Source organism: Hemiscyllium ocellatum, chromosome 7 (assembly GCF_020745735.1).
Source record: "Hemiscyllium ocellatum isolate sHemOce1 chromosome 7, sHemOce1.pat.X.cur, whole genome shotgun sequence".
In the NCBI taxonomy this organism is placed as follows: Eukaryota; Metazoa; Chordata; class Chondrichthyes; order Orectolobiformes; family Hemiscylliidae; genus Hemiscyllium; species Hemiscyllium ocellatum.
The window spans coordinates 54,025,440-54,037,439 of record NC_083407.1 but is presented as its reverse complement, the minus strand read 5'-3'; the positions used below and the strand labels follow the sequence as shown (position 1 = coordinate 54,037,439).

Genomic DNA, 12,000 nt, shown 5'->3' with positions numbered 1-12,000 from the left:
ATATATCCTGACCTGTTTGTTCACCTTTCACATTTGATGCTGAAATACAGCACACCAGAACCATCATACAGGATAATGGCGATATATTGTGCAAACACATGGATGGCCCTAAAGCAAATCACTCCTGGCTGTGATAAGTGCCAATTCTACCTCAGATGAGGCATCTGCAAAGTTTAATTAACAGGTGAAATCAACTATTTCAAGCTGCTACAGTGCAGTAGCAAGACAATAGTATTCACCACTAACAGGATGCTGTTGTCAAACAAAAAAGCATCCTATCATAAAACAGTAATGTCATACATGAATTTCAGTGCCAGTGGGATACCAAATATGTTGTTAAGAATTTGAAGGAATGTACTTTAAAAGGATAGTACTGTACCTTTAGAAAGAGTGAATGCTCTTCTGCACTGAGAACTTACACGCACCTGTCATATGATTAACTAGCAGCCTCAGAGTGTACTGGAAAATTCAAAATACGTAACATTTGGCTGTGAAATAGATAGGAGAGTTGGCTGTTGTTTTGACAACAATTCGCATTTAACCAGTTTAAAATATAGCCCAGGATACTAAAACCCAATGGAGTTTGAATTTATTGTTTTGCCAACAACAAACCAATTAGATGATCAAATTTTGGGGATATATAAAAAGGCAGACATTTTGAAAATCAGCGAGAAAGACCCAAGATGTTCAAAAGGTACCTTTTTATATTAAATATATTCGAGTAAAAGATGACCCAGGGAGAAAGACACAAGAGACAATAACCGCTGTATCATTTTGGATTTAAGTCGATGGAACTTTATTGGAACAATATATTGTTAGAGCTGGAGGCAGATAATAAGCTGTTTAGAGAAAGTGAGGCTTAGAGTTGTGAACAGTTGTTGTTTAATGTTCTCTTATAAAGAATAAATTGATATTATTTTCTTTAAATAGTAGAATTTGGGAGTTCTCCGTCACTCATATTTTAACAGATTACGAGGCGAGGCAAACTGTTCTGGATGTTTCGTTTAATTAACAGATAAGTTCCCCACTGTGTTGTAAAAGTAGGCCATATATTCTAAAGGTTAATGGGTTGTATCAAATAACATATCCCTTCATCTGTTTGCAAGATAATAACCACACCCTCAACCAGCTTGTACCTGCAAATCTCAGTGACCAATATTTGATAGGTTTTTGCAATTGGATAATACTTGCTGAATAATTATGCTACCAAATGATCAGGAGTTTCAGTCAGGTTTATGGTATGGCACACTTGTTTATATTGGAAGCTAACATCTAATACACAAAGCCTTGTTCTTTGTAGGCAGAAAGAACATGTATAAATGTTCGTTAAACTCAGCAAAATGGGTGAAAACCATTTGCTGGTTAATTTTTCAGGGCAATACCAGAGTCAATGTGCTCGGTTTAAAATTTAAACAAAGCCTGGAACTTAACTGTCAATTATCATTTTCTGGCACACTCACTATAGAAGCAACAATCAGACTTCTTTTGCTGGTCAGCAGTCTCTACTTGCATATAGTATAAATGCTGGCTTTCCCCTTGAATTAGTATACTTGCAAATTATCCTGAAAGTGCAAAACAAATCTTTAAAAAAATGTTTATTGTTTCAGCAATACTTAAGTTTGCACTAGCAAATATTTTTCCCCTATAGTAAATCCACCAGCTTCTCAAACGTTAGAGCAAGAGAAGTGCTGTAACTTCTATTCCTTTCAGGTACTTTATTAATATCACCAATCAAACCTGAAGTGATGCACTTTTCTACTCTGCCTTAAAAAAAGTACATAAAAATGTCAAAAGTGAAAAAAGATCATAAAACAATAAATCCTATATCTGCTTATAGCCCACTGAAATAAATTAATTTCAGCATGATTAACCTGCTTCCTGGTGTCATCTTTTCTTATATAATGAACATAGCAATCTAAAAGCTCAATGTTAATTATTTAGCTAAATGCTTGATGCAGTGATAATTGCAGCAAAGTTAACTAACATATCATAGATAATTTGGATAAACAATTACCTTTAGGTATTTGACACACCCATTCCAGTTTAATATCACAATGGAAGGGCATCAAATGATAATCAAATTTCCTTCTGATATCAAACATCATGAAATGATGCCACAAAGGTTTCTGAGTCTGTGGAAGTACAAAATGAAACTGTATTGTTTGCATAATCAAAAATGTATATAACAAATTTGGTACCATACATTGTTGAAAATTCCAGCTGCAAAGGAACTATCAAATTGGGAGCACTGAGGAAGGGTCACTGGACCGGAAATGTTACCTCTAATGTTTCTTCACAGATGCTGCCAAAACTGCTGAGCTTTGCCAGTAACTTCTGTTTTTGTTAGCACTGTTAATATGTTACACAGTCAAATCTATGCTTACACCCTTATCAGAGTAAGGAGTGACATTTATTACTGCTACTTTCTTTCTTAATAGCCCATGTAAATGAAAAATCAATACTTTGTTTACAAGGTCTGACTAATTTCATGATCATGATTTTAACTAATCCTATCAAATATTTAAGAGTGATTTTCAACAGATTCTTACCTTAAAGTGCCGTGACTGGCAGGTGAAAATGCTGGTGTGGAATAGAAGAAGGGTGAAATTATTTGGTCATACCTAAGGCTCACCTGATGACTGGAATTTGATGTTAGGGATGGGAGTTCCAGCTGCTACTTGGGGAAGCAGTGGAAGCCTCAGGTCTCCTTTCTATAGGAGGGTCTTGCTAGTCCAAGATGAATGAACATGAACAGTATCAGGTGTGTCACTTCTAGACTTCCTAGAAGTCACATGACTTAAAAACAGCTTTCCTGACTGTAGACCCCTGCAGGGGCTGTTTTGAATAGTGACTAACTCAGTGAGAAACCTGCTGAGATCATGCAGATAGGGAGGCATGCTTGCAAAGCACAAGTCGCCTAGCTGATCTTTCCCATTTAACAACAAGGAACAAAGACAATTCACAGCCCAGGAACAGGTCCTTCAGGCCTCCAAACCTGAGCCGATCCAAATGTACTGCCTAACCCGATCGGTCAATTCCTAAGCATTTGTATCCCTCTGCTCCCCACTTACTCATGCATCTGTCTAGATACATCTTAAATGAATCTACCATGCCTGCCTCTACCACCTCTGCTGGCAACTTGTTCCAAATGCCCACAACCCTCTGTGTGATGTACTTGCTGTGTGTATCCCCCTTAAACTTTCCACCTCTCACCTTGAGAGCATGACCTCTTGTTATTGAATCCTTCACCCTGGGAAAAAGCTTGTCTCTATTCACCCTGTCTATACTCTTCATGATTTTTTAAAATTAGATTCCCTATAGTGTGGAAACAGGCCCTTCAGCCCAACAAGTCCACACCGACCCTCCAAAGAGGAACCCCTCCCCCCCACCCCCGACTAATGCACCTCAAATCAGGTCCCCCCTCAATCTCCTTTTCCTAGTGAAAATAAACCTAACCTACTCAACCTCTCTTCATAGTTAGCACCTTCCATACCAGGCAAAATCCTCATAAACCTTCTCTGCACCCTCTCCAAAGTGTCCACATCCTTTTGGTAATGTGGCAACCAGAACTGTACACAGTATTCTAAATGTGGCCAAACCAATTTCTGAAAATAAACCTTCCTACGTTAGTTATGGGTGAAACTGATTTGCTGTTTTCAAAGAGTTGTTGAAAAAACATGTGAAGATTGTGTTTCTGAAGCAAATTGTGACTGCAAGACCTCAAAAAAAACAAATTTTGCATGCTAGATGTTTTGATCAACATACCAGAACAAAGCCAGAGACTCCAGAACATTTAATGCTTTTTCCTTCTGCCTTTTAGAATAACCAATTGACTAAAAAGCTTTTTTCTTCATAAAGCTGAACTCTACAATGAATCTGTTGCTTTGCCCTGTTTTCCTAAAGACTTTATGTATAAGTGTGTTCTGGAGATATTTACATACCTCTGACTATGTATGTTAACAAATTATTGCATCTTTATTGAATGACTTGATTTTTGATAATAAACCTGCAAATCATGTTTATAAAAGAAATCTGGTTGATAGATAATTTTGTTTAAAACCTGATAAAAGGCATTTCACTGGACATTTTGGTAATCAGCAAAAACACTTTTAATTTATGTTGCAATCTATGGAGTCGTAAGACTACTAGAGCAGTAATGCACTCCTCCAGCCTCAGTCATAATAGTTTAAAAACATGGACAAGAACCTCTTTGATGAGTAATTGACCTCCTCCACCTTGACATAATGCAGTAGTGTCAGTATATTGAGTGATAGGGGTGGGGAGACCTTGTGGCATAGTGGTATTCCTACCTTGGTGCCAGAGATTTGGGTTCAAGTCACACTTGTCCCTGAGGTATGACACAGCATGCACAAACAGATGATTAAAATAACTACATGGAGAGGTTATCCACCTTCCATTTCTGACCTCTCACCCATCGGAATTAAATCACTATTGTTGGACCAGCGCCTTCAGCTGCCAAAACCTTAATCCCTGTAATTCCTCTTTCTCCATCTCTCTCTGCCTCCATTTCCTTCAAACTGATCCTTAGAAAGCTCCCTGACAAAGCTTTTGGCCAAATGAACTAAAATGTCCTTATGTTCTTCGTTGTAATTTTTGGTTGGTAATGCTTCAGTGTAGAATTTTGAGTTAACCATTCTATCATGTTTAAAAACATGATCTAAAATCAAAGTTTTTGATATCTATGGAGGATGATTAAATAAAAGTTATTATTGGGAAAAATTAAGTGTTGATCATGATGACGAATTCATTCGTCATCTGCTTGAAACAGTACATTAGCAGATGGTGTATGACAATTAATAAGCAGACAAACCAGTAATGTCACTTTGGTCATACAGTTAAACCAGAAATTCCAGTTGAAATTGCAGGTTAATATACTCCCACAGTAACAAGTAATGAAGATATTATTTATTGGACCATCATGTACAATTATACTGAAACCTTGGGGAAGGGCTCTGAATGGCAAGCTCTATAAATCTATTGTCAGTGATTTTGTTATTCATTCATGGGATAAGAGCATCACTGACTAGGCCAATATTTATTGCCCAGTGGACAGTTAACGGTCAAACAATTGCTGGAGTCCCATGTAGGCCATACTAGGGAAGGAAACTGCCATCCTTACCTGAAGGACGTGAGTGAACCAGATGGGTTTTTCTGGCAATTGACAATGGATTCATGGACATTGTTAGACTTTTTATTCCAGATGTTTATGTAATTCAAATTCTATCATCTGCCATGGCAGGATTTGAACCCAGGTTTCCTGGAAATTGCCTGGGTATCTGAAATAACAGTCCAGTGATCATGTCACTAGGTTGTCACCTCCCCCAAATTGGCACACTAATCATATTGACTGCTACTGGTTTTTTCATTTATTTTCTCCTCAACTTGAGTGCAAATGGAATCCTCAAAAAAAATTTCATCACTTGTGTTTGCTGCTACAAATCACACTATTTGTTGGGAAGACAACGGAGTGAAATGTAGGAAGAACGTAATACAACATACAAATTGCAACTACAAAAAAAAAACACAAACCATGAAGAAAAAGGAAATAAATTACCATTCATTAGCTATAAAAAAGTCCTAGAGCAAAAACAGAAGCCATTTGCAGTCAACAGAAATAATTTAAAGGAGGAGTCATACCAGACACAGGAAAATAATCACCATTATCAAAGGCTGAAGATCACAGCCCATAACATCTCTGAAGGAGCTCCCTCGGGTCACAGTTATCGTTCAATTCATTTTCTGCACTTTCAACAATGTTCTTCGGACTCCAGGTCAGATAGAGGGCTATTTGTTAACTGTTCTACAATGTTCAACAGCATTTTCAAATCCTCCAAATAGTTTGTATCAGAAATATCTAGATTACACCCATGCTTACAAAGGCAGACAATTGCATTTTCCTTTGACAAGTAATTATCTGATGACCTCTTTTCGACTCTAAAAAAAGCACATTATAGCGAGAATAATTCAAAAATATCCAGAAGTTACCACTGACCAAATGTGAATCGAAAGCAGTTAGTAACCAGTCTTTCACACAGCATGAAAGATTCTTCAGTATCAAGTCAGGAATGTCTGGAATATTCACCATTCAAATGTATGAGTGAGGTTGCAACAATACTGAAATGACTGAACATTAAGGAAGTGGTTTGCTCGAACGGTCTTCTGCCATTGAACAAATTGTGATCTCCTTCAATCACTGATGACAGAATGAGTTGATGACAGAACATAATGCAGCACCTCACTAAGTTTACCTAAAAAGTACCTCCCCTTGTGGTCATTATCACAAAATAACAGAAGGGAGCAGTTGACAGGATCTTGTTTTCAAAAGACACCATCCTGATGTGAATTGAAGTGCTGTTCGCATGGTTAGTCAAGGAATTCCAGAATATTGATTATCTATCACAGGAACTGCAACAAAAGTTGAAGTCGATAGTTCACCATTTTTTTTTGGGGTGAACAGGAATGAACAATGAATGTAACTATGCCAACACCACAAAATATCTTCTGGAAAATGTAAGAAATATTTAGTTTTTGAAGTGTTGAAATCTCACCTGAAATGCACCACAATCTCTGACAGCATAATCATCTTCTTTAAAATCAAAGGGTAAAGTCACCAACGAAACCTATCAAAGATAAAAGATTAGAACATATCTGTCAAAGATAATAATTTAGGTTACACGCTCTCAGTGGACAGCAGTTATTCAGGTCAGATAAATGCTGATACTTTTGGATCGATGTTCCTTCCAGGACTTACTCCCTGCTGAAGTTGTAAAACCATCCCAAATACGTACAATTGCATGCGTGCTGAGTAAGGAGAGGTTAAAGCTTGGGGATTTTTGCATACCCCCTGGAGATGAGGGGAGCCAGAGATGTGGGAGTGCCACCTCTGGGTATATTTGGCTGAGTTTGGAAAAGATCTACAGTAATATCACAGGAAAATAGCAAGTTAGTTGGTCGCTGAGCACTTACTCCAGTAATTTTGAAAATGCAAAATTCTAAATAAGAACAGGAAATGCAAAAAAAAATTATAGGCACAGGAGAGAGAGTTGATTATAACCAAGAGTGAAGAATTGGAACTTTCTACCAATCTCGTGTTTATAGGTGATAGTACTAGAGTAACATTAAAATAAAGCAAGTTAAAGTAACTAACATTAAAGTGATTTGAAAGATTAAGGTATGACAGGGTAGGTCAACTAGGCGAATGGCCGTTCTGTGGCGTGTGAGAGTTGTGCATATTTATTGTGAGCCAGACAAGTCCATGTGCAGGAAATGTCACTCTCTACAGTGTCTGGGTTTCAGAGTTCAAGCAGTGGCTGGAGTCACCAAGTCTCCATGAATCAGAGAACTACGTGGATAGAATATTCAGAGAAATGATCACACCACAGGTTAGGGCAGGCAAGTAAATGGGAAATTGAGTGATCACCTGGCAGTGAGAGAGAAACAGAAGAGTAGTAAAGCAGAAAACAGAGGTTTCACTGTCTTCTGTTCAGGATATCAAGGAAGATGATGAATCCTTAGAGGAATGGAAGAGCCAAGACCGTAGCAACATAGACAGCCCAGCTGGACAGCAGGAGAGGAAGAGGGGTAGAAAGGCAGTACTGCCAGGGGATTCCTTAGTTAGCAGGTCAGGCAGATGTTTCTTCCACTATCAACGTGACTCCAGGATGATGTGTTGCCTGCCTGGTGCTAGGGTCAGATATGTCCCAAAATAGCTGGAGGAGATTCTTCTGTTGGGAGTATGAATAGAGGTCATGTTCCACACTGGTATTTACAACATAGGTGGGGAGGAGGTCTGCAAGTCCTGAAATCGGAATTTAAGGAGCCAGGTGGATAATTAGCAAGCAGGGTCTTTAAAGTAGTAAATTCCAGATTACTCCCAATGCCACATGCCAGTGAGTACAGAAAATGAGGCATAGGAAGAGGAGTAGGCCATTCAGTCTTTCCAGCCTGCTCCTCCATCCATGGTTCAATTGTGGCCTAATTCCATCCACCTGCCTTTGGCCTAAACCCTTGAATACCTTTGCGTGACAAACAATTATTTATCTCTGATTTAAAATTAATAAGTGATCCTGCATTCACTGCCGCTTGTGGAAATAGTTCCAAACACTGACTGCTGTGTGTACAGAAGTGCTTCCTAACATTTCTCCTGAACGGTCTGGCCCTCATGCTCAGACTATGCCCCCAAATTCTAGAGTCCACAGCCAGTGGAAATAATTTATCTTTATCTCAGTATTTTTTCCCTGATAATATCTTGAAGACTTCAATCAGTTACCCCCGGACTTCTCGACCAGACAGATGAACATGTGGTGAGAAAGATGATACAAGAAGAAGGGTTTGGAGATTCTTGGTCACCGAATGGTTTTAGAGTAGATGGCACCTGTACAAGCCAGACACGTTGCACTTGAACAGAACTGGACTGAGATCTTCGTTGGGCATTTTGCTGGCCTCACTGAGAGGGCTTTAAAATAACTCAGCAAGGATGTGGGAACCAGGAGAGAATATTGTACTAGAGAATGCACGAGATAGACAGGTAGCACTAAGAGAAATCAAAGAAGTTTAAAATCAAGGTTACATGCATTTATGCAAATACACCAAGTATAGTTAGTTAAATTAGTGAGTCAAGAAATGCCTGGAGATTATGTCATTGTGGTGACAGGGCCCTCAGTCAAGGATGGGACGATCTCAGGTCAAGATTCGAGTGGTGCTGGAAAAGCACAGCAGGTCAGCAACATCTGAGGAGCAGGAAAGTTGACGTTTCAGACAGGAACCGATCTAGGGTGTTAACTACTCCAAGGTACAAAGCATTCTGGGCCACACAGATGATTGAAACCAAAGGTCGAAAGGGGAAGGGGATAAAAGAAAGCGTTGTGAACAATCGGGTACTTTCAGAGAAGAGATGGTTTGGATAAGACAAGGTACATTCCCTCAAAAGGGAAAAAGTAGGACAAACAAATCCAGAACTCGTGGATGATAAAGGAGATAGAAATTAAAAAAAAAGACGACTGTGCTTATGACAGGTGCCAACCAGTAAATACAAATCAAGAACTAAAGACAGTTATGAAAAAAGACTGGAAACTAACAGGAAAAGAAAGTACTGTCAAAGCTTTCTGTAATCACATTAATAATAAAAGGGTAGTAGGAAGAGAGCGAAGGTCAATTAAGCACTAAAAATAGGACTGACGCTTAGAGATAAATGGCATGGTGAGGTACTTTGCATTAGTCTTTACTTGAAAAATACAGTCCAAGTCATAGTTTCCTTCTTTGTCACCGTCACCGGAAAGGTTCAAAATTGATGAGGAGTGGATACTGTAGCTGCTGTAAATTGTACAAGTTGATAAGGAACCAGCACTGGCAATCAATTTTCAATCTTTGGAGGTGATGCTGAAAGATTAAAGAATTGTAAACATCGTGTTCTTGTTCAAAAACAAAAGGCTGTCAAGCATGGAAACATACGGATTGATTTGAAAGAATGAGCATGGATTTGTACGGAAAAATTGTATCTAACTGTATTCTGGGGTAGTAAATTCCACAGATTCACAAATAACTCAAATAATTTCTCCTCATTTCTGTTTTAAATCTGCTACCCCTTATCCTAAAGCTATAACCTCCCATTCTAGGTTGCCCCACGAGGTATCTTCTCTATGTTTACTTTGTCACAATCCTCTTCAGCATCTTATGTACTTCAATTAAATCCCCCTTTCATTCTTCTAAAGTCTAGAAAGTATAAGCTTAAGCTGCTCAATCTCTCTTCGTGCCAAACCCCTCATCTCTAGGATCAATCTAGTGAACATCCTCCAAACTACCCTGAATTAAATTTGATCCCTCCTCAAGTAAGGGGACTAATATTGCACAAGGTCTCTATAATGCCTGGTACAGTTGCCAAAGTTCATTTGCTATCCTTAGTATCTTGTAATTTGGAGTTAATATATAAGAGCTAATAAAAGGGAACCAGGAGGTTAAGAAACTTAATGAAGACATCAGTTAGAGTAGAGTACTGTGTTTACTTCTGGGTGCACTGGAGAACAAGAGAGCAGAAGTTTTATGAAAATGAAGAGACTATTCAGATATGGAGAAAGATGGGAAAAGTTGGAACTGTTCTCCTTGGAAAGGAGAAGGCTGTGAGGAGGTTTGATAGAAGTTTGCAAAATCATGAAGGGTCTGGAAAAAAAAACTCAGATCGAGAACCAATGGGCACACAGTCTTCAACTGCTTTCTAAAAGAAACAAATCACAGGAGAAAAATCCCTTTTTAGTCTGGGATGCAATGGCTGGAAGTGTGTTAGAGGCAGATACAATTCAGACATTCAAGAGAGCATTGGATATTCGTTTGAACAGAAATGAGATGAGAAGTTACAGGAGAAGGGCACTAAGTTAAAAAAAGCTCAGAGAGCCATTGCACAAAGCCATGATGGGCCAAGTCACCTTCTTCTCTACTGTATCAACATTGTGAAAGATTTACCAGAGAACAAAAGGAACCTATAAAAAGGTAAAGACTTTTCTTAATTCTATGTCATCTTCATCTTCAGAGGGTTGCATTACTATCACGAATTTTGTTTCTTTTAAATTCAATATCATGGTTACCTAGGCCAGTGACATATCAAAGTCCATATCATGATTGTTATTTTGCAATGTTACTTACTTTGCCAGAATACAGAACCTGTTCACAATATTATGAATATAATAAAAACAAATGTCAAGATAGAAAAGTTTACCGGTCTGCCGTCACTCCATTCCCAAGAGCCTTTGGAATCTGGATTTCTCTTGTTTAATCCAACCCAAAACCAACGTTCATTACTGCAAAAGGAGACAAATAACAACTAAATGGATTAGGAGTCAGAGTGTGCCACTCAACCCCAGACTTATTAGGAAAACAAAATAATGCAAATGCTAGAAATATTGGAAAGACTTAGCCTGTCAGACAGAATCTGTGCAGACAAATGGTGTTAACATTTCAGGTTGGAGGTGTTCCATCAGCACTGAGCTGATGGTGGTGTGGATGGGGGAAAGAGATGGTGAGGGTGGTGGTTGCAAGAAGACCAAAAGAAAATGAATGTGATAAAAGGTCAGGAGGTAACAAGTTCATAATTTAAGACTAACAAAACAGTAGTTATGGTTGCAAGTTCAAGACGGCAGGAAGAGGACTCTAACATATTTTGGATCAATTTAAACTATATTCCCACAATTGTTTGTCGCTGAACTGGCAACATGGTCGCTGCTATTTCTGTAAAGTTCTGATCAGTAAAGTCACCATGGTCCTACCAGACCATAGGGCTGGTCTCTCAGAGGAAGACTGCTCGAAATGGTTTAAGCCAAGGGTCACCACACCTCAGTTGAGGGAACAGAAAAAGAAGGAGACACCTTCATGGTAACCTCAGCCAATGCAGGAATTGAACCCATGCTGTTGTCATCACTCTGCATTGTAAATGAACTGCCCAGTGAGCAGTAACCAGAGAACAAAAGCTCACATCATCCTCTTGGAAAGCAACATTCCCTGCATTTTACAGACATTCAAACCAAGCCAACACCGAGTAACCACATAGCAAGGTGTCTATACCAGCCAGAAATGAACAAAGGGAGAGCTCTTTAAATTGAAACAGAGTGAGCTGGAAAAGCTCAGGAGGCATCAGTGGAGCTAAAGCAAAGCAGAGTTAACATTTTTAAATCCTAATACCCTTCTTTAGAATTTCAAAGAGCTAGTCAAACCCATGGTTTCTGCAAACAGCCCCACAGTTATGTTACAAAACAATCATTTTTGACCAGGTGTAATCATAGATATCCTGTTGTGTGCTCACAAGACAGTCTTGGGATACACTGCATCTTTATTAAAATGTTTGTCAGGTGTGTCCAGAAAGGGAGTCTTTTCATTTTCTGACTTCAGCAATTTTCCTATATAGTCCTGCAGCCCAAACCACCTCCTTAAACTGACTGACAGACAAACAGTGCATGTGCAGTGTGAAACAATATAAATCTAATTTGGATCATT

At 38.7% G+C, this 12,000-nt stretch overlaps 1 protein-coding gene across 2 annotated transcripts in view; it reads right to left on the bottom strand.

The window, feature by feature from the left end:
* The window catches only part of ly75 (lymphocyte antigen 75), a 140,167-nt gene that overhangs the window by 71,675 nt on the left and 56,492 nt on the right, over nucleotides 1-12,000 (bottom strand). For both annotated transcript variants that reach the window (XM_060827202.1, XM_060827203.1), the window contains exons 14-16: nucleotides 10,730-10,811; nucleotides 6,570-6,641; nucleotides 2,015-2,132 (exon numbers count right to left, since the gene is read on the bottom strand). In XM_060827202.1, coding sequence (XP_060683185.1) covers nucleotides 2,015-2,132; nucleotides 6,570-6,641; nucleotides 10,730-10,811 — 272 coding nt within the window. The remainder of the gene's footprint in view (nucleotides 1-2,014; nucleotides 2,133-6,569; nucleotides 6,642-10,729; nucleotides 10,812-12,000) is intronic.